Raw genomic sequence first — 24,871 nt, 5'->3', positions numbered from 1 at the left:
ACGAGCAGAAGGCTCACCTGATGGAAAGTGACTACCACCGCCCATGGACATCTGCAACACCAGGGGGCTTGCAGCTACGTTGCCGGCCTTTAAGAAAGGAGTACGCTCTTTTCTTGAAGGTTCCCGTGTCGTATCGGTTGATTATTTATTTGCTCATTAATATATAGTATTACCAATAGAAAACATTAACCAGCGATTTTTCTTAAGCGATTCGTTTTAATATTACGTAATTTTTCATTTAATATGTTCTCGCGATTGCAGCCTTCAGACATTGTTTGTTGTATATTTACAAGTCCACTCGATCGTCTACACAATATTTTCCATCCCGCATCAATCACGCGACTTCAAACACGTTTATGACTCACGATAAACTTGATCGGAATTTTACCAGACGAATACATAAAAAAAAAACACAATTTTGACAACAAACATATAATACTACTACTACATTATCCGTATCAGTGACTGCAATATCATAAACTATATTTATATGTCTTTTTTATGATATAGTTTAGCAGACGAGCATATGGGCCACCTAATTGTAAGTGGTCACCATCACCCATAGACAATGACGCTGTAAGAAATATTACAATTCCTTACATCGCCAATGTGCCACCAACCTTGGGAACTAAGATGTCATGTCCCTTGTGCCTGTAGTTACACTGGCAATACTGAGTACTGTTATTTGGCGGTAGAATAAATGATGAGTGGGTGGTATCTACCCAGACGGGCTTGCACAAAGCCCTACCACCAAGTGGTATTACATTAGTTCTGGATAAATTATCTGAAAGTAACTCTGTCTGTCTGCCCAGCTATTACTCTTTCACGACCAAACCGCTGAACCGAATTTCATGATATTTGGTATGAAGCAAACACAAACCCCAAGAAAGAACATAGGCTACTTTTTTTCCTAACACATGACATTACCATTTCATCCTCCTGCCCTTATCCAATTTTATTTGGGGTCGGCGCAGGATGTCTTCTCCTTCCATACTTCTCTGTCTAACGTCATCTCACAAGTAACATTCTTTCTAACCATATCGTCTTTCACACAATCCATCCATCGTTTCCTTGGTCGTCCTCTACCTCTATATCCATCCACATCCATGCTCAACGCCTTCCTCACAATATGTTCCTCGTTCCTCCGCATTACATGCCTATACCATGATAGCCGCCTTCCACATAACTTCTCGGCTATCGGTTTCACTTTCAAACTTCCTCTTACGTACTCATTCCTTACTCAATCCATTCGCGTAACACCACACATTCCTCTCAGCATTCTCATCTCCGCAACATGCAACTGTCTTTCAGTCATCCTTTTTGTAGCCCAACACTCTGATATCTTATATATCTTCCCCTTAAGTTTAAGGGGAATACGGGGATCACAAATTGTCACAACCAACTCCCTAAAACGAGAGCGAATCTGCGGGCGAATAATAGTGAAATAATTGTGATTGTGTGGTGTTTACAGAGTTTATAACAAACGTTAAAGTTGAAAGTCGTATAATATTTTATTTAAAAATAGAATGAAACTTATTTGAAAAGAGAATTGATCGACCTTCGTCCGAATAAAAAAAAAACAATGGACGAATTTCGGATACTTGTATAAACTAATATAAAACGGTACAGTTTTATGTTATTGGCAATTTGGATCCTTTACTATTGTATAAAAAAAAACTGTACTCTTATTTATTTCCGGATTCTTGACGCAGTGACTGTCAAAACTGTTTAGCCGGTTATGTTATGTCGTAATTAATATATTAATTGTGAAAGTAAGTTTGTTTGTAACGATTTCACGTCTATACAATTCAACTGCTCATTATAATATTTTGGACACCTGTCCAAACAATTACACTCGGTTGGATACTCGTTCAATAAATAAGTAACTAATTATCGCCCGCGGTTTCGCGCGCTAATTAGGGTTTGATCGTCAGTTGTTTGATATAAAAATAGTAGCTCAGGTGCGTCCTTTGAACTCAAACTTGCTTCATACTGAACTACATAAAATTCTGTTACATGATTTGACCGTAAAAAAAACAAAAGATGTAACACATGTTATTCTAATTGATATTATTTATATAAATTACTAAAACTTTACGTCGTTATCCCAGGATAATATTAGGGATATTATCTTGGGATAACGTCGTAAAGTTACATACACAACCCGGCAAAATATACCAAATGGAAATGAGCCAAAACTGGAGTGGGTTTTCATTCTTGTAAAGAACATCCACGTTCCACGATAAATTATTGACGTGCATTGGTATGAGTGACGCTCGTGCATACAAGATGACTTAGTGTGCGTAAGATGACTAATATAAGAATAGGGTCAGCAAAAAATGCAAATTGGATTATGTTATTTGTTAATGCACTCCGATAATTTATCGTGAAAGTACACCTTCGGAAGTAAACAGAACTATACCAAACTATTGTCTGCCCTATTAGGTATATACGAGATGACAATAAAATAATAAAGTTTTTACCTCAAAAGTTGTATTTCTAGATTCATTTACCTAACGACTTTATTGGTTATACACGTGTAGTTAATTTGTAAGCAATAAGTATGCATATATATGAGTCGAGATGGCCCAGTGGTTAGAATGCGTGCATCTTAACCGATGATTGCGGTTTCAAACCCAGGCAAGCACCGCTGTTTCATGTGCTTAATTTGTCTTTATAATTCATCTCGTGCTCAGCGGTGAAGGAAAGGAAACCTGCCTGTGACAAATTTCATAGAAATTCAGCCACATGTGTATTTCACCAACCCACATTGGAACAGCTTGGTAGAATATGTTCCAAACCTTCTCCTCCAAGGGAACCTTTAGTCCAGCAGTGGGCTGTTGTTGTTGTTATACGTATACATAACTAGTTATCGCAAGCGGCTTCGTTCGCGTTATAGAGGGGTTAGTTTTTCATGTGTTAGGTAAAAAACGTAGCCTATGTCCTTCCTTCAAGTTTAAGTATGGTTCACACTAAATTTTATCAAATTCGGTTTATGAGTTTGGTCGTGAAAGCGCGTCAGACAGACAGAGTTACTATCACATTTATATAGATTAATTACACACATAATTGATCAATTCAACGTTTCATAAACACAAGATAAATTAAAGCAAATTTGTTGCATTATTTTCGTTTCTCATTACTTGCGTAGTAACCCCGGCATCGATCGATCGATTGAAATGTATTGAAGTATGTATGTGTAGTATGTATATGTATTGCAGCTCCATTTAGCGATATGTTACAAGTGCATAGCATTAATTATTTATACGGTCAATGGTGACGAAGTTTACTATAATACAGTTCAATCTCTGCGTAGAATAAAACAAAGTCTCTAAGATCTCTTAAACTACGCTACGGTTTTTAATGAGTCTTTCGTCTAAAAGAGTGATTCAAGATATTTTTTTTTATGTATAGTTAATGTATATATTTTAACAGAGAAAGTACGATAATTCTAATTTTCCAAGTCAGATGAAGATCGACTTTCTTTTATATTCTTCATTCCAAAAGTTTTTTCTATTATCTTACTAGTGACCCGACTCGGCCTCGCACGAATGCAATGCTGATACTAAATATACTACAAAATATCATAAGGCAATACATAGCTTACAATGTAAGCGCAGAAAAAGTATATGTAAGCACAGAAAACATATTTATTTACGACATCACATTAGAAAATTCTAAAATTATCAGTGTTTCTTTACTATATTGTCCAAGTATTCTGTGTAAAAACCCTTGAATCACTCTATCTATTTAAAAAAAACCTAATTAAAATACGGTGCGTTATTTTAAGGATCTAAGCGTAGATAGGGACATCCATAAACGACTTTGTTTTATAGTATGTAATGATGACTGTACCAGTATGACGTCGGGTAGGTATTATAAAATGTAATTAAATTTAAGATAGAAAGTAAGACAAACTAAGAAAAAATATATATACACCTATGTATACATGTATATTTTGACCCGTGAATACGTGGAGGATGTCATAGCCCAGCAGTGTGGTTTTTTATACTACTTGTACATCATTGATGAAAAATAATAAGTACTTTTAAGATAATTATAATTAACCCATATTTATAATAAATATTGACAGTTCATCTCGGTGGTAACAGCATGGTAGATGGTAGCTTTGATTCAAGAGTTATAAGAGTGTATTTGTATAAAGTATATTTTTGATTTTGATTCGTATTCAAAAGAGCGAGCGTTGTTAGATTTGTTTGTAGGTTTGTACAAATACATGTATTTATTTATGTCCGGATATAACTTTTATATTAATTAATCCATTACTTTTAAGCGTTAGATTCAGTCTTGCCCCAAGGTAATGCCTTTCATTTCTAATATAAATTGTGCATTAACTTGAAGAACATATTATTTTGAAGTCAGTTTAAAAGATTTTTTTTATAAAAATATTTTATAATTAAACAATATTCAACACTCACCCGCCAATGTGTAATCCATATCGAATCCATAAAACTTAACATTTTCTAAATGTAGTGATCTGTTCACGAAAATTCTGAAACAAAAATAAAATAATGATTAATATCGAAATAACAAATTCCAGAGTTATAAGATCAGCGACATATAACAGAACCTACATATAGAATAAAATGACTACGCAGGTCACCTCGTATAATAATTATAATAAACAAAATGTATCGTGCGCACTTCGATCAGATGACTGTTGGACGTCACCAGCTCAGGATAATTTTATTACATACTGCATGAAATAAATAAACCTGATTTATATACAAACGTCTATTTACCGGTCGGGATAAATTGTTGGCCTAAACGGTCGAATTTAAACCAATTATTGCGATTACAAACCTACACAAAAAGCGCTTTAACGTGCTTGTAATTGTTATGCAATTTTATAAACGCATGATCTAATTGCGGTTCCGTCAACTCGAATTAGAATAGGGTATGGTTGGTAACCGTTGTAAGATCATTCATTATCAGAATTGGCGCCCCGTTTCAGAAAAAAATCTACCGGGTGTAATATTCTAAAATCTTTTAAGAGGACAGAAGAGTTTGACATCATCATCATCCTCCTGTCCTTATTCCAATTTTATTTGGGGTCGGCGCAGCATGTCTTCTCCTTCCATATTGCTCTGTCAGACGTCATCTCACAAGTAACATTCTTTCTAACTATATCATCTTTCACACAATCCATCCATCGTTTCCTTGTTCGTCCTCTACCTCTATATCCATAAGAGTCATCAATTTCATCTCAAGAGTTTGATATAGAAGTGGAAAATTTACAGACTTTTATTTTAAGTATGGAGTTTAAAAAAAAAGGTTTTATATAATTACAGTCTCTAAAGAATCATGCGTGTACAAAATTAACTAAACATTTTTCAACATATTTAAAAACCTACGACCAATCAATATAATTTAAAAGTGGAGCATGTTGATTTTTGAAGTGTGAAAAGTGTACACCTGTGCTGTACAGGTATTCTGTTAGAGAGACTCGAAAGTCATCGCAAATCACCAACGAGAAACTCACCAAAATAGAATGTGACAAATTGTGACATTGACTATATCTTCTATAGATATAATAAAACTGGAGTGTATGTTTGTAATATTATAACAACCATACGTATGTATATTATATACCAATTTAAAGTTATTCACAATTTTTACTGTCTGTTTGTTCCGGCTAATCTCTAGAATGGCTGAATCGATTTTGACGTGACTTTCACTGGCAGAAAACTGATGTAATAAGGAGTAACTTAGACTAAGTTATAATAAAAATCTGCGAACTGATACATAACTTATTTGTTCAATTCAAACGCGCAAGAAATCGTGGGCACAGCTAGTCAATCATATAATTAATATGCTACACGCATCAGAATGCCGTATCACCTATAAGTCGATTGTCAATAATGCACGAGTGAGGAACGAAGTTAATTTTTGTATGTTTATGTATGTTTACCCAATAGGCAGGGGCCATCTGAAAATCAGTGCTGTGCATTAGCACAGCTTATGCTGAGATGAACCCCTTTCTACTTACACTGTATTCTTTAAATTTAATTATTTTCTTCTGTATAATCTATGCAATGTATGTGTGTAGCAAAATACATGGTTTAAATGGTTTTTAATTCTTACAGAATAACACTGCTGTTCTCACAACGTCACAATCGGTCTTTGTCCAGATGAAATACAAAACACGTACACTTAATATTACGCGCGATCCAAATAACTGTCACGCTTTCATGTACAAACGTTTCGAGAAAAACATATAAACACAAGTGTTTTCCCTTTTACACCTATGTATTATATTCGCTATCTCTTTCTTAACAAACAAATGAACTCTACGTATCTAAATATTTGTGTAGAAGTTTCGAAGTATTTTTGTTATTATTGAGTCGAATGTACAGCATAATGTATTTACTTTATATTAGACCAAGTTTAAAATTTTAAAAATGGAATATTATATTCGATGATAACGCTGTGTGTTAACTCATCTGGATAGATACCACTCAATCATCAGGTATTCTACCGCTAAACTCAAATTTATTTATTCAATATGGAAGCATTTTAGGCGCTCTACACTCACACGAGAACTTTTCGCGAGAATCTCGACGAGAATCTCGCGCGAGAAGTTGTTCTGGGTACACACTCACAAGGTTCTCATTACAGCGTTCTCGGCTCCTTTGTCGAGCGCCAAAAAACCGACAAATCGGAGAACAAGACGAGAACCATGCGAGAACCCGCGAATCGGTTCCACATTCATGCTTCTCGTGTATTCCTCAGTGTAGAGCGCCCATCACATTTAATTATTGATAGTCAAATAAACACTACCACTGTCTCGGAAAAAGCCCAGACCTGAGAAGAACCGGCGAAAGCTCAGCGGGTCTCAAACAATACTTAGTATTGTTGTAGTCCGGTTTGAAGGCTGAATGAGCCAGTGTAGCTACAGGCACAAGGGACATTACATCTTAACTCCCAAGGTGACACATTAGTGTGATGTAAGGAATACGTATAATATCGCACCGTGACATTTATATAGATGATAATAAAGGGTGGAGTTAATACCTGTTGACTTCCAATATATCCTATATTACTCTAAATAATTGTATTTTTTAAATGTTGAAAAAGAGTAACTACTGAGTTTCTTGCCACTTCTTCTCGGTGGAATCTACTTTCCGAACCGGTGGTAGCTTCACTTAATTGTAAAATGACGATTCAAAAGTGGTTGTAAAAGCCTACTTGAATAAAGTTTATTTTGATTATGACAAATTTCTATGGTTGGTTGTGACCTTACCATCAGAAGCTTACCAAAAAACACTTCAAGCAATTCATTTAAAACAATTTGTCGGATCCTGCATATGTACTAATATAAAATTTTATATGTATGTTGTTATTTTACGGCCAAACCACTAAGCTAAAGAAAGGTCACCATTGCCTCAAATACAAGTGAAGGCGTGAGCAACAACTAGTATCAAATATTACGATAGACACATTGTATAAACACGAGAAGCAAATACGAACTAGCAACAGCAACTTTCGATCTCCACAAAACCAACTCACCAATCCTCGAACGAGGTTTTCACTTATAATTAAATTAGCGTAATGTATGTTATGTTGTCCAATATGTATTTATATCTTTAAAACACTAAACAACAACAAAATCAACAACAGCCTGTAAATTCCCACTGCTTGGCTAATGGCCTCCTCTCCCTTTGAGGAGAAGGTTCTGGAACATATTCCACCACGCTGCATTCCAATACGGGTTGGCGGAATATACATGTGGTAGAATTTCTATGAAATTTGTCACATGCAGGTTTCCTCATGATGTTTTCCTTCACCACTGTGCACGAGATGAATTATAAAGACAAATTAAGCACATGAATCAGCGGTGCTTGCCTGGGTTTGAACCCGCAATCATCGGTTAAGATGCACGCGTTCTAATTACTGGGCCATCTTAACTCTAAACGCAAAACAGCCCGTTTATAATTGCTTTATTCAAAATTCTAGACAGGCGAACTATGGCAGGATTACATAGGTAACCTTTGTACCTACTGATTACTCAATCCTTAACACAGGAAAACACCAATCAAAACAATTGACACTTGGATCATAGCTGACGTAATAAATGCGAAAGTGAGTGTGTTTATTTGTTACGCTTTCACGTCTAAATGACTCGACGGATCATCAAATTTAGCACACACGTTGTCAGGGGTACAGAAAAGGACATAGAATATCTTAAATCTGCCGTCTCTTTCACACGCGACAGACGCAGCGGGCGGAAACAATTTTAGATACATATCTATGCTTATATAAATGCGAAGATTTGTATGTCTGTCCACCTGTTAGGGTTTGACGGTCAAATTACTGAATCGAATTTGATGCAGCTTAGTATGAATCAATCACAAAGAAGGACATAGGGTACTTTTGTAAACCTGACAGCCGATGACCAAAATCGTAAATAGCCCGAAAAGATGGTGGGCTACTCATTCGTCAATTTTACATACATTATAATATTACTAAAAAAATACAACATGGATCCAGCCTAAATAGAAGAGGCGTACAACTTTGGCGACCTTATCGCTTCCAGGCAAACGACTGTCTAGGTTAGGATAGCCCATAGAATATGAGGCGGGAGGTGCTGAAATAATGTACATTTAACAGTTTTACAAATTGATTTCTTAAGATTACGTTCGATATTTACTCTCATAACGATGCAAGATTGTGTGTTACACTAGGGACGTAGTTACCGAAGCGTTACACTTCAGATATATATGGTTACACTTTGCGGTCGCCCATGGGAAAGAACATACTTGAATACGAAATAGTATCAGCATTGTTTCAGGTTTATATATAAATTATATATGTATCTACTAATAGTTCTTGCCCGCGGCTTCGCTCGTTTTAGGGTGTTGCTTGTCATGTGTCAGGAAAAAACTAGCCTGTGTTCTTTCTTGGAGTTCAAGTTTGTTTCATACCACATTTCATCAAATTCGGTTCAGCGGTTTAATCGTGAAAAAGCGCCAGACAGACAGAGTTACTTTCACATTTATAATATTAATATAGATTTAATTATCCTAGCTCAATAGTATTTTTCTAGGTCTACCAGATTTTATAAAGTCACTACGGCCTAGACAATGGCGCTGTAAGAAATATTAAACATTTCTCACATTAGAGTATTACATCACTTATGTCTCTTATAGTAGGCTCTATATGATGACTCTGTAGTAATAATTATTAATGATTGTATTATACAGGAAGAATTTCTGAATTCTATAAAGAGTACAAGATAAGAAAAAAAACAATGTCAAATTCTAAAGATCGAAATTTATCTGATATCATTCCAATTGGTATTTTATCGATTATATCGATATTCGATCATGTAACAGTCAATCTGTTATAAAACAGCTTATCGGTAAGCCAAAATCGGCAATAATTGCCATGGTACCTGTTTATCAATTTTTTTTTTCTGTTTATCAATTTAAACGAGTCGATAAGTCATAAGGTATATATACCGCCAAACAGAAATAATTAGGATTGTTGTGTTGCAGTTTGAAGGATGAGTGAGCCAGTGAAACTATTACAAGAGACCTGACATCTTAGCTCTCAATGTTGTTGGTGCATCTAAGGAATATTTAATACTTATTACACCAATAATGTCTATGGGCGATAACGACCACTTACCATTACGTAGCTTGGTCGTATTAACCTACGTTATAAAGGAAAACTCAAAAAATAACATATTAAATACTAGTAGACACCGGCGAATTTGCTCGCGTTTTACAGTGTTGGTTATCTCGTGTTGGGCAAAAAAGTAGCCTATGTCCTTTCTTGTATTCAAGTTTGCTTTACTGAGAGACAGACATAGTTACTTTCACATTTATAATAATAGTATAGAACAGTTTCTGTTTTGAAATACAAAAATTACAATGATGGACACAACTGACCGATTTCGGCCACAACAATTGTTCTTAAGACTCTCAAAATACGAAGAACGCATTAGCGTAATCCCTCGCCTGGAGCATTCGCATATTATAACCAGTTCATATTGAACCAATCTTTAGAGTGCCCAACCTGATATGACGTATTGCAATACTACATTACTGGAGACTAGTCTGAGCATTACACGGCATCCGACATAGTAAAAAAACAACTGAACCAATTGCAGACGGATGCTTCAAATCAATCTTTGATTGTTACTTTTATTTTCGAATAATACGCGTACATCTTAACCGATGATTGCGGGTTCAAACCACCAGACAAACACAATTGACTTTTCGGGTGATTAATTTGTATTTATAATTCATCTAGTGAATTATTATGGTAAAGAAAACATCTTGAGGAAACCTACACGCGCCTAATTTCAACGAAATTCGGCCACATTTATACAAAACGCATTGGAGCAGCGAGGTGGAATATGCTCCAAACCTCCTCAAAAGGGAGAAGAGGCCACACGACATTCAATGGCTTCAATTGTCTATTCCCTGATTCTGGGTTATTCCTGAGCATTTAATCAACAGTCCCAAAAATTGAACTCAGGAGCTAAGAGTCTGCAATATTATCAACTACCTTCTGGATCCACGAGACATCAAAAGTAATAATAAATTAATAAAAAGTCAACATTTTTAAAAATAGTACTGAAAATATAACTCTATTGTCTCTTTCGTAATAGTAGTGCCTACTTCACATTTTATACTGAGAACGAGTGATTCTTGAAGAACCCTAAGAAAATCCGCAAACAGGAAAAATAAATATCATACGAGAAAACTTCATTCGTTTGTTATATTTAAACGTGTGTATTGTCTACTGGTAGAACAATGAATGTCACAGGTTCGAATCCAGTTAGGAACCGTTATTAAGTTAATACTTCATGAGAATTTGGTGCTAGTACATCGTGAGGAAACTGTCTATGTATCGAAGAAAACTTTACCATATGAGTATCTTCCAACTTGGATTACATTGCAGCGTGGATGAATAAATTCCAAACCTTTTCCTTAAAAGGTCACCCAGCGGTGGAACATTTACGTGATGTTAGTTATTACTTTGTATAAAATTTAAACCGACGTAAGTTGAACCAAAGGAGACTTATACCTTCGCAAACTAAAAAACAAAATTTCCTAAATTGCTTCATAAATTACAGAGTTCTGAGGTAACATAAGAGTCGAGATGGCCCATTGGTTAGAACGCGTGCATCTTAACCGATGATTGCGGGTTCAAACCCAGGCGAGCACCGCTGACTTAGGTTCTTAATTTGTCTTTATAATTCATCTCGTACTCAGCGGTAAAAGAAAACATCGTGACGAAACCTGCATGTGACAAATTTCATAGAACTTCTGCCACATGTGTATTCCATCAACCCGCATTAGAACAGCGTGGTGGAATATGTTCCAAAACCATCTCCTCAAAGGGAGAGGAGGCCTATAGCCCAGCAGTGGGAATTTACAGGCTGTTGTTGTTGTTGAGGTAACATAAAAAATACAACCGAATTGAGAACCTCCATTCTTTGAAGTCAGTTAATAATACTACTAAGAATACTGTGTTCAACTTAAATTAGCCGCTTTATATCATTCATTATAAATAAAAACGACGCCTTTATTCAATATTGAACAACATTACGCAATTTCGAAATCAGTTACATCTAATGAGTAATTAAATTTTAATACAGTGGTTCTCAATCTTTTTATAGTTGGGAACACTATACTAATAAGATACCGGAAAATATAATCAATTTACCATTTTCAAAATTTAAAATGATTATTAAGACTAAATTATTAAATAAATCATATTATTCATTAAAATAATACTTTTTAGAAAAAAAACCTGGAGTTAGGCTCGGGACCGTCATAGTACCATCATAGACTAATTACTGTAAATAACAGCATTGTAAATCTGTTTATTTGAAAAGAGCAACTATGCGAGTTTATTGCCGTTTCTTCTCACTAGAAGCTGCTTTCCGAAACGATGGTAGTATTTAATTATTATTAAAGTATTTAATTATTGACGATTCAAAAACGCTTTATTGTGTAGTTTACTTGAATAAAATTGATTTGAATTGATTTTATTTGATTTGATACTTGAAACGGAACGCGTCATAATATTTGAAAATGCAATCGACCACAAAGAGGCCAATCATATAACTTATAACAGTAATAATACCTTCGCAATTCAATATCGGCAGAACGGGAAGTATAACATCCAAAATATAAAAGGTATTTTCCAAATCGCTTCACAAATAACAGAGTTCTGAGGTAACATAAACATTTAAAAAAATAATAGGAATCGATAGCATCCTCCTTAATTTAGTCGGTTAAAGATGGTTGACTACGATTAAAATTAATTATTAAGTTACTAAAGTGGAAACTCAAATAGTTCATGATTTTCTCACGGTAAAAATACGTCTTTAAATTAACATGGTTATTTTTATTATAAGTATTATGAAATACAGGAGCTCGATATTACAACATTATCCATCAACTAAAAATAAAAAACAACTCTTTATGGTATAGGCTGGCGGACGAGCATATGGGCCACCTGATGGTAAGTAGTCACCATCAACCATAGACAATGACGCTATAAGAAATATTAACTATTTCATCGTCAATGTACAACCAAACTTGGGAACTAAGATGCTATGTCCCCTGTGCCTGTAGTTAATATGGCAAATATCCCGTATTTAAAAAAAACGCAAAACTACCGTCCAATTTCTCTCTCCTCATTGACCTATGATACCACCGAAAAACTTTTCTTGCACTTAGTATAGTACCTATTAATTAACATAAGACCATCTGTAAGTTAATCCTACTTAAATTATGCAATGTATGTTAAACAATCATATAATTTATATTCTAAATCCAGCGACAACAATAAACATGTACTGTGAAACTATCAATAGGTACCCACGACACAGGAATACCTAGTGTAAGTACCACCGGACATTTCATTGTATAATGTTGTTTTTTTGTTAATAAACATTTTTTCATTTCATTTTTCATGAATAAGAGTAAAAATACAAATGTTCCACAGATTGAGAGCCAGTGCCCGAGTGAGCAATTGCCACGTCCGCGCCGCGTCGGAACTCCGTTATCACGATCGTTCCTATCACTACTGACTCGGTTAACGAGAATGATCACGCAACGCGAAAACGTTGCATATCACACCACCACACAAACAACGATTTTCAAACATCGAATTTCGCACACATGAACAACGACTAATCTTGAAATAATAAATAATTAAACATAATTTAACGATTTGAATAAAAATATAAAATTATCATTTATTACGTAATATTCATATTATTACATAATTTTACAAGTAATATTGAATTATAGCAAATACGCCATTGTATAAACGGTTACACCACAATTAGGAAAAAAATAAAAACAATATATTTTTTTATTGTCTATGAATATGTATTGGTATATAAAGCTACCACCAGTTCGAAAATATTCTACCGATAAGAATCAGCAGGAAATTTAATAAATACTCTTCTCCGCCATTTTGTTTACAGATTATGTCAATAAAGTACAATTATTTTTTATCTATCCTCCTAGAAGTAATAAAATACTAATACAAATTATAAACACATTTTAAAGCAAGTTAGTTAGGCATCAATTAGAAGTTAAAGAGTTAAGAGTCGCCATACATTACCGATACAATACAAAATGTACCGAACAGCGAAATATGTAAATAAATTCCGTTCTGACCTGAATACAACGCAGTAGGCGTACGACTCCAATAACAACATCTATAAGCACAAAGTTTCTCTTTAATATTAACTTCAGGTTCAAATAGATATATATTATAAACCGGATATTGTTTAATTGGAATATATACTTTTATCCGACTTCTAAAAAAGGAGGTTATCAGTTCGACATGTATGTATGTATGTAACATTATTAGAATTTAAGTGTTATTAGTATTTGAGTACAATGATTGATTTAGGCTTCCAAGCACGTATGTTTAATTTCGTAAGTGTATGTTTGTCCACGGATTTCTCGAAAACTAAAAGTTGTATTGAGATGATCATTTTTAATCTAAATTAGGTTCAACTAAGGGAACAGTGTAAGTTTCATCAAAATCCGTATAGTAGTTTGATAGATATATAGTTTTATATTATCTTCACTAATTGTATCTAATTTTGAAGTCGTTTTAATGTTTTATAAATTACAGTCTCAAAGTTAAAAGGCCGAATATAAATTTTGGTTTTGAAATCGATAGGTTCAAATATTTTTTAACTTGCAAATAAACACTTTTTATGACAGGTAGGTTAGAACTAAGGAATGAGCGATCTAATGTTAAGTGGTCACCACTGCCCTACACGATATATACGTTGGTTCTGTAAATAGTAATCATTACTCATAGCGCCAATGTTCCACCATAACACACAACCATACTCAGTATTGGGTGGTACCCATCCAGACGGACCTACATAAAGAACTACCTATTAAAGATAAATAGATTTAAAATCAAACATCGTTTCGGAGTGAAAATTCTACTAAAAATAGTCAAAAATTAACTCAGTAGTTACTCTATTAAACACATCGGATTAAACATAAATTAATTATGTTTACAAATACACTTTGTAATCACATCCCGCGTGAAATCAACAAATACAAAAATCACGTCTGTTTTGATGCCAATGTATTTATGTGGATTGTTGTTTTATTACTGTCGAGCTTTTCGCTTCTTGCACGACGACTAAATTAACATAAGGCGATCACAAATATAATTATGTATATTTATATTAATATTTGTGTATTGTTTTAATACCCCCTACATGTTTTCGCCAATATTCCCTTTATGTTGCATTACATGCATTGTGTTCATTAGTGAAGTGTGTTAACGGCGTGCGTAAGTCGAAACCCAAAAGTTTGAGAATAAATTCTGATACTTCTTTATAGGCCGAAAAATCTTTACCCTTCTTCACTCCTAAGATATCCCGCCCTGATCATCGCTTGCAACGTTTTATTCCTTAATCCAAACTACTTTTACTTTCTTATTATTCAAGAATTATCTACACTGATAACTTGCTGTGCTCGAGACTTCGTACGCATTTGAATGAAACTGATTTTTATGTACAATTCTAAAATAAAAGTAGCCTAAATTAATCCTTATGCCCTAAGCTATATGCCAATGAAAGTCTTGTCAAAATCGGTCAAACCGTTCCAGAGATTAGCCGGAACAACCAAACAGACAACAATTAAAAATAATGTTGTTTTGGTATACGAATATAAACTTATGCATTAAGTAAAAAGAGGTTATTTTAATATTACAAGTATTATGGTTTAATGTCCGAATAACCGACACAATAGCTAAACAATAAGCATGAATCATGTGATACTCGACACAGAGAAAGGGTTAAGACAAGTGACTCATATAATATTTATAACAATCTTTATCATTTCCGATGATAAATAAAGCATATCGACAATTATGTCGAGAAGAATCGTTTAGAATAACTGAAAATAACGTTGACCCAAAATCGTACAATATTTACATTAACTTCAATAACAACGCGTTAAAGGAAAAACATATATTTTGGTCTTGACATGATAAATATTTCTGAATTGGAACATAACATTGCTCTGTCATTGGAAGTGCAAGGCAAGTCAGGTGTACGGATATAAACATTGGCGCTAGTAGGTGTAATGTCCCGATTAATAATGTTTAGCAAGATGACAGCCCTGACGTATGTCCAAATACTCGTTTCCTGTACGAATGTAAGATCACAATCTTGATGCAAATCATATTGGAATAGCAACATGTATTCAGCCGATCTTCGCTTTCCAGTCATCTTAAAATACTTTCGTCTGGAACGTCAAAACTTCGATAAAAAATCACAAGCTAATGTGACTGTATCTTATTTATACACGAGCGCGTAAATCGATTTTGATATTTTGTAGAAATAATTTGAAAGAGAATTGAAACATTTACTTGATTCTTTAGGCATGATCAATCTCATTTCAATGTCGAATTTAGATGCAACATTTTCATATGTCGTTTCAAAATGAAAACTTTTTGGACGAAACAAACTTTCTTTGGTCCCCCTTTTTTTTAAATAACGGTTAAATTCCATTGTAATTCAAGTACCTCACCTAATATAAGCCAAATTTTACGGCTACAACAACAACAAAACATGAAAATAATGCCATTCAATCAAAGCTATATCGATAAATACTATACGTGTACCGCTAAAACATTTGATTTACACCGCATTGTGTTTTGGCTATGTCCACTTACCGCCGAAAATATCGTGACTTAAGACAAACAAATATTCCAAGAACAAAAATAGACATCTAACTCACTCATTAGGAGCCGCCGTGTATCTATCCCCTTTGCCATACGACGAGCCGTTCGTGATCGCAGAGTTGGGAAACAAATCCGACGTTCCATTCGGCATAATTCCCTGGTACCTCATCCTCACTGCACTCACTGTTTTTATTACCGAACCAATTTCGTCCGAAGCGTTTATATATTTAGGAATTCCGATTTATTTATCCGTTTTCCAGCATGCACTTCATATACGGTACATTCCAAATTAGATTGCACGATCAACTATCATTACCTATTTCGATTGTAACACACAGGAAGCGTTTGAGTTGATATCCTTGATTACATTAAAGTTTAAAAGATTTACTGTGACAAAGGCATCCGTATGTCATGCGGGTATAGCGTGTAAGTACATTTTCGTTAAATTTCAACAAGTGCCAATAAAAATGAGGTTAATGACAATGTTAACGTTATTCGAAAAAACTACAAGGTATGAAGAGATGATATATCTATAGATAGCGATATGGATAACGAACTTAGGGAGGGAATGCAGGACGACTGGGGGAATCTGCCAGGAGACGCAGTAATCAATATAAATTCGCCAGACGGTATTACTCACTTCCAAGTAATTACTCGGAAAATCGTCGATATCCTTGATTTTTAAATATGTCTCGTAATAAGAGGGAAGTTCGTAACATATATGTTTGATGTATGGTAATTCCCTAATAGAATGGAATAGTCATCTCTCCATTAAGTCAACAAAGTTTTAAATATGGACAAGATTAATTAGTTTCCTTTGTTTTCACACGAGTTTTCAAGAACAAACAATGCAACGTCTACGAGTGACTCATAAGTGTCAAAGTTTTATTACTCCACATTATACGAAACGAGACATTTTTATACAAATAAAAAAAAGGAAATAATTAGTATGAAAAACTTGTAAACAAAGCAAGAATCAGATACAGGTGGAACTTGTTAAAATCTTTCACAAAAAAAAACAAAAATGACCTTGAAAAAATTACGTATCAACTTTTGAAATGGCAAATATCAAATCGATGTGTTAAATTTGATTATGTACACACAAATGCCTTTACAATTCGCAACATTCGTACATACGGTAAAACAGATTCGTACAACAAACTAATTAAACACTTGGAAATCTTTCTATCACTGAAACGTAATCACTAAACACACGGCATACATACACTTAACGTTCAAGATCGCGATAAGGAATGTGATTATCAATTGGAATACGAAACAGACGATGTGACGCGGCAAGCGTGTTCGCGTATACTGACGGCGTTCGGCGTTCACGCCAGCGTCAACCAAAGCCCCCACAACAACGATTACCCCGCGACCGCGCGATGTAACAGCTGATTCACAAGGCAGCCTCAAACAATTGATAAATAATAACACGTACCAATTAAAACTTAATATAATCACTGAAAACGTGTTCCTGTTCAAATTCCTTTATTTATTGAGCAATAAAATAAAAAAAACATTGCTTAATTTTAAATTAAGTACAACCTATATTATTCTTATTACAAGATAAAAAAATACAGTTTAAATGATGGCGAAATGTTCTTTATTGTTAGATTTGCAGTTCCGTATGATAATTTATTTGACCAGACAGTTATTTGTCAGATTATTTGAGTTTACCTTGAAGGTCCCCACCAAGTCGCCGAGCACACAGTCCATTTTCGAAAACATAGTTATTTATCTAATCATATAGTAAAACAAATAATAGAACATTCATACTGGTTCACCCAACACAGTTGCAAAATTCGTTTTACGATTAACATTTTTCAATAATAAGCAAAAAGAGTTAACAATTATAAGCGCTCATGATATACGAACACCGAAAATACGCGCAAAAAAGGCAAGGTTAAAATTTAGTGAATGTCTACTTGACTTAATGCTAACAGAATAAGAATACACGCTTCACGAGTTTGCAATAGTATTTTTTAATTTAAATTATTGTTATGTATTTTTAAATAATTATAGAAAGGCGGTAAAGGCCAGCCATATGGACCTATGACCTTAAGAAGGAAGAATTTCATCAGCCAAAGCTTTAATGTATCAAAAAATGGCTAAGAAAAAAATTCTCATTCTAATTCTGAAACTGACTGTTCGAATATATTAATTAAGTAATGAAGTAGAATGTTTCCGATTAAGGGAGTTAAGTTTTATACGATACAAGTAATCAACCAATTAGATGTCAAAATACTTAGGCTTATATCATAGTCGAATCTTAGGCTTTAAACACTTTTTTTTTTTTTTTTTTTATGGCATAGGTAGCAAACGAGCAGGAGGCTCACCTGATGGAAAGTGACTACCACCGCCCATGGACACCTGCAACACCAGGGGGCTTGCAGGTGCGTTGCCGGCCTTTCAAAAAGGAGTACGCTCTTTTCTTAAAGGTTCCCATGTCGTATCGGTTCGGAAAAACCGCCGGCGAAAGCTGGTTCCACAAAGTGGTTGTGCGAGGCAGAAAATGTCTGAGAAATCGCGCTGTTGTGGATTTTCGGACATCAAGGTGGTGCGGGTGAAACTTAGAATTTTGGCGAGATGTCCGAAGGTGAAATTCAGCAGCCGGGATTAATCCGAACAATTCCTCGGAACATTCCCCGTGAAACATTCGGTAGAAGATGCAGAGTGATCCGACATCTCTACGCAAAGCCAAGGGATCAAGGAGATCGGAAAGAGCTTGATCGTCGATAACTCGAGCCGCTCTACGTTGGATGCGGTCAAATGGAAGGAGCTGGTACTGGGGAGCACCCGCCCAGAGGTGAGAGCAGTACTCCATGTGAGGCCGAATTTGCGCCTTGTAAAGTTTAAGGCGATGGGCCGACGTGAAATACTGTCTCGCCTTGCTGAGCACGCCCAGCTTTTTTGAAGCCAATTTGGCTTTGCCTTCCAATTGACCGCGGAACTGAACGAGGCTCGAAATATCAACGCCAAGTATTCCGATACTACCTGTAGCGGCTATCGGAATGTTCTCAAATCGTGGAGATACGACAAATGGTGTTTTTTTAGCGGTTAACGCGCAAACTTGCGTCTTTTTGGGGTTGAAATGGACTAGATTTAGCCGGCCCCAATTCGAGACTTCGTTTAATGAAGACTCGATTTCAGACACAAGTTTGTTCCGGTTCTCTTCGACGTTTTCCCGAGAAATATTAGCGCGGCCGGTGTATAAGGTGTCAACGGTACTGTCGTCTGCATAGCAATGAATGTTCCCGATTTGCAACAAATCATTGATATGCAGAAGAAACAGAGTGGGTGATAGAACGCAGCCTTGTGGAACACCAGCATTGACGAATTTTAAGTCAGAGCATGCACCGTCGACAACGACCTTGATGCTCCGATCTGCCAAAAAGCTGGTAATCCAATTGCATAATTTCCCGGGAAGCCCATAGGAAGGAAGCTTCGAAAGAAGCGCTTTGTGCCATACACGATCGAAGGCCTTCGCTATGTCCAAGCTGGCTGCTAATGCCTCACCCTTGCTCTCAACTGCTTCAGCCCACCTGTAAGTAAGGTAAACTAGAAGATCACCGGCTGACCGACCCCGACGGAAACCGTACTGGCGGTCGCTAATCAGCTGGTTCTCCTCTAGATACCGCAGGAGCTGGCAGTTTATAAGGGACTCCATTATCTTGGAGAGCAAGGAGGTGATGGCTATAGGCCTATAATTGGACGGGTCTGAGCGGTTGCCTTTTTTAGGGATCGGATGCACCAAAGCTGTCTTCCAGGAATTCGGGACGACGCCTAATGTGTAGGATTGCCGGAAAAGACGCGTTAAGACCGGTGCCAACTCGGGAGCACATGTCCGTAGCACGATTGGAGGGATACCATCGGGTCCGCTCGACTTATGAATGTCCAAGGAAAGAAGTGCTTTACGAACTGCACTTTGCCGGAATTTAACCTCCGGCATCGTGGTATCACACCGCGGAATTGTTGGTGGAGATTTTCCTTGGTCATCCAGAGTCGAGTTCGACGCGAAGAGAGAGCCTAAAAGATCAGCTTTCTCTTTCGCGGTATGGGCCAATGACTCACCGTCTCTGTGCAGAGATGGAAAAGATGGCTGACAGAAATTCCCTAAGACAGCCTTAGCGAGAGACCAGAACGCTCGTGTTCCTGAAGGGAGACGCACCAGTCTCTCGCCAATTCTGCCAATGTACTCCGTCTTCGCCCTAGCAATCACGTTTTTGAGGGACCTAGAGGCAGAGTTGTATTCCTTTTTAAATGCGCTGGTATTTACATCACGAGACGCAGATGCATTAGCCCAGGTTTGATAGCGTTCCCACTTTCGGCGTGATGCCGTTTTGCAGAAGCGACCAAACCAAGGCTGGGACTTGCCACCGATGGGTACTGCAGAGTAAGGAATGAATAGTTCCATACCCTGAAGCACCACATCGGCAACAGAGTCAGCAGCAGCGTTCGGATCATCCGGCGAGAAACAAATCTGCCCCCATGGGTAAGATGCAAAAAAAGACCGCATCCCATCCCAATCTGCTGACTTGTAGTGCTATACTCGGCGGCACCCAACAAAGCGAGGCCGTGAGTACCGCACAACCGGCACTGTACTCCGGACGAGACAGTGGTCAGACGAGCCCAGAGGGGGATCGACGATAACCTGATAGCCACCCGGATGTGAAGTCAGCAGAAGGTCCAACAGGGAAGGTGTATGATCCTCCACATCCGGTATTCGCGTTGGCGAGTTGACCAGTTGTGTCAGATCATATGCTAGAGCGAAGTCCAGAACAGATCTACCCGCATGATCGGTGGTGCGTGAGCCGAGCCATTCTGCGTGGTGAGCATTAAAGTCACCCAGAATAATGATCTCTGCGGATGGAATCTGCTGAAGCACGGAATCTGTAGCCATTTGGACGTGCTCAACCAGTCGGTCGGTTTCGGCATTACCGCTATGGGACCTATAAAGGCACGCATAGATTCGCGGATGGTCATCGCAGTCTACACGCAGCCAGATAATCGATAGGTCCTGTCCTTCAAGGCTGCCGAGGCGTCGAGAACAGATATCATCTCTGACGTAAACGCATACCCCAGCTCGTGGTATAAAGGAATGTTCCAATTTGTACCCAGGGTACGAGAGAAAAGTCGTATCGGCAGGAGAAGATATCTGGGTCTCGGTTAGAAAGAGCAAGGCCGGCTTCGCCGTTTCCAGATGGTAGTGAACGGCGTTGAGGTTGGAGTTGAGTCCCCTTATGTTGCAGAAGTCCACAGCGAGGGTGGTAGGGGTTGCCTTATGATGCCTACTCCGCTTGCCCCGAACAGTGGCGAGCGCAAAATTGCCCCCCCCCAGAATTCGGAGGGCAGCCTGGGCATCCCTGCTCAGGTGGTGTATGTCCTGAGCATGGATGCCCAGAGAGGGATTCTCCACCGCTGTCGCTGATGGTACCCTCCTGGGGTAATTTAACCAAATTCTGCACAACCATCAAGTTTTGGGGGGGAGGGGGATTGGGCCTCCGGAACTCTCACTTACCGGACGAAACGCGGTAGCATAACTACCACTTTACGCCGATTTTAAGTGAAAGAGTGGTACTTCCCCGGGCGTGCCGGCCCATTCGGCTGTAACCCGAAGGTATACAGCGTGGCACTACCACTTTAACACTTTAACACGAAAAGTTTATCAGACTTAAACTATAGTACACAAATCATTGCATTAAAAAAATGTCCTTTCCCGGAACTGAAACTATCTCCAAAATAAAATTTCATCTAAATAGGATAAACGGCTAAAGCGTGAAGATATGGCAGACAGAGTCACTTAAGCATTTAAAATTTTAGTAAAGTTAATTTCTAAATAGTGTAGCTACGTTTCTTTGAATGTATTTTTGATTATTATTATTACTCCAAACTATCATCGGTAAACTCGATAAAAGTATATAAAATCAGTAGGTTATTAAAATATCTACTTTAAACACAGTGCAATTGACTGGAACCAATCGTTAGTGTGTAATTTATTTAACGAACCACTTTGAAAGAAACTGTTTGACAAAACATTCATATATTTATTAATGAAGCAATTTAAGCAAGAGTATTATCCATATCTATATCAAATTGTATCTTAATGATACGACTCGATAAAATAACTAGAGATAAGTTGTCATTAGGATTAGTTCTCAGAAACTAATCCAAAATCCAAATGACAAAAATACCACGAAAGGAAATCATATACCGACAGGAACATGTATTACGTGCAGATATATATGTCAGTATTTAAAAGAAACAATAATAAAAATTAGATTACGACTTGAACATTACCAAACGTATATAATTTTCAACACCTAGTTTAATAGTCCTTTTGTCTGATTTAGGTGATTACGACTACGTTTCGAAAGGTAGACTAGCCAACGACGCCACCCTTTATAAAGTTATAACTATATAATGAAACGATGATACGATTAATATCATGTGCTTAATTTGTGTTTATAATTCATCTCGTGCTCTGTGTTGAAGGAAACCTACATGTGTCTAATTTCATAAAAAATCTGCCACATGTGTATTCCACCAACTCGCATTGAACAGCGTTGTGGAATATGTGCCAAACATTCTCAAAGGGAGAGGAGGCCCTAGCCCAGCAGTGGGAAATTTACAGGCTGTTGTTGTTGTTGATACTCTTCAAATGGAGATCAGGTGAAGAACCAATGACGGTCTGCTATCTTTAGAAAGGGAATGCAACACTGTTAACTACCTAATCTTAATAGCATATTAAGAATATATTTACAGAAAACCCAATGACATATATTGACTAGCTCCAGCGTATGGTATATATGCCATTTTGATTTCATTTGCAGATTTAAGCAACAAGGTCGCCAACGAATCTTTTGGGCTACGTGATATATATATTTATATCGTGGAATCAAATACTTCCGAGAATGGTTCAATTCTTAAAAAATCGCGTGACGAGTTACACATATAAACCTTAATTGGCAATTAAAATTTGGATTCATAGATGAATTGATAACAACCGCCATTTTTTATATTCATTGTTGCAAATGTTGAAATTCTAAGTATTCAATTGTTTATTAAATGATTTAAAAATGTCTATATTTCATAATACGTATAACTATTGTTACTCAGTAATATCGCCCTACAATTGGCACATTCTAAGTTAAACTTTAGTCAGTCATATTTTTTGAAACCCAACGTAGTATATTTAACATAATAACGCGAATTTTCATCCTCAATAACTCACAAGAAGAGCCCTGAAGACTGGACCGTCATTAAGACTTCAAGAATTCTTGAAAACAATATCTACTAAAGACACATACCCTGACTTGCAAGCAAGAGCTGATGGGTCCTACTAAACTTATTCCATAATTGTCCCTTGCCTTTAACCTGGCCCATAAAGTAAAGCAACCTGAAAAATTCTTTTAGGGCCTCCTTTTTCCTCGAAGATATATGGAGCTTAATTACACCGCGCTGTCCCAAAACTTATCTAGATAACTGATTAAATATTGGAAAATATTGGTTTGAAAATTAGCAATCAGATTTTAAAGAGATCGAACATGAATACATACATGGAAGGATTCTATAAAGTGCATAAGAAAACGGCACACGTCTATTTAATCCCGAAAACGTAAACCAAGAACCAAACAAGGCAGTTTGGCATTAAAGCTAAATTCTTAAACGGAAGCAAACTACGAGAATAAAGTACTAGAATAAGGCCTATTTAATCAAGATAATGCACAAAGCTTAAGTTGCGATGGCTAACAGTCAAAAGGTCAAACAAAGTACTTGAACTCCCACCCTTTACTCCAGATGTTTAACCCAGTTACTGACTTTACTTCGGCTTAAGAAATATTAGATAGTGATATGATTACAATATTTGGATTATAATTCATTAATGTAAAGAATTTTTTATACATACACCGATTGTTTTGATTTCGTATGCAAAAATCCATCACAATTTGATATTTGAGTTGAAACCGTCCGTTGTATATAAAAACACTGACATTCTGGTGATAAATATTTAATATTATTACAGATATCGTCAAACCGTGTTTAGTTACGTAAAAGTATAACAAGTTATATAAAGAAAATTACGAACAAACTCTTACCTAATACCTGAAAATAAAGCCGCTAAAAAGCTCATAAGGCTTTAACACGTTCAGTGCCAGCGACACGCCTAGCGTGTTCATGCGAATTTCTATAGCCACGCCGCGAACACGCTAGGCGTGTTCTAAGAATTTCAGTGATATCTTAAAAACTAGGCTAAATTATTCATTCAAACTAATTGTGTGCAATCTTCAAGCGATAAGCTACTGAGTTTTTAAGTGGCCCGTTAAAAATAATATTTTTTTTTTATTTTACAAAAAAATGTCTTTCGTAATGCCGGCGACACGCCAGGCTTGTTCACTTATTAAGGATAATCATAGATTGTCAAACTGTTTTTTCAACAAACCACATTTTATTTATGGCTTATTACCAATTTGTTGAAAATTGAACTAATTTTGTTATTGTTTTCTCAAATTTGCGGAACTTTGTTACATTTTTTTTTGTACAAATATCTATTATTATAAAAATGTATACACCTTTGTAGTATAAATAAAAATTTTAACAAAAAGAAAAACCGACTTCAAACAAAACACTATTTTAAAACAAATTAATATGC

General features: G+C 36.3%; 1 protein-coding gene across 7 annotated transcripts in view; it reads right to left on the bottom strand.

The window, feature by feature from the left end:
* LOC124543496 (cytosolic purine 5'-nucleotidase) overlaps positions 1 to 24,871 on the bottom strand; it is a 57,187-nt gene that overhangs the window by 25,181 nt on the left and 7,135 nt on the right. For 2 of the 7 annotated variants that reach the window (XM_047121714.1, XM_047121713.1), the window contains one exon: positions 4,440 to 4,513. In XM_047121714.1, the coding sequence (XP_046977670.1) occupies positions 4,440 to 4,513 (74 nt within the window). Of the gene's footprint in view, positions 1 to 4,439; positions 4,514 to 16,274; positions 16,579 to 17,355; positions 17,581 to 24,871 lie in introns of those variants that run through there. The other 5 variants (XM_047121718.1, XM_047121717.1, XM_047121715.1 and 2 more) reach the window with 5 other exon arrangements.

The sequence above is a fragment of the Vanessa cardui genome, chromosome 3 (assembly GCF_905220365.1).
Source record: "Vanessa cardui chromosome 3, ilVanCard2.1, whole genome shotgun sequence".
In the NCBI taxonomy this organism is placed as follows: domain Eukaryota; kingdom Metazoa; phylum Arthropoda; class Insecta; order Lepidoptera; family Nymphalidae; genus Vanessa; species Vanessa cardui.
This window is presented reverse-complemented; position numbering and strand designations above follow the sequence as displayed.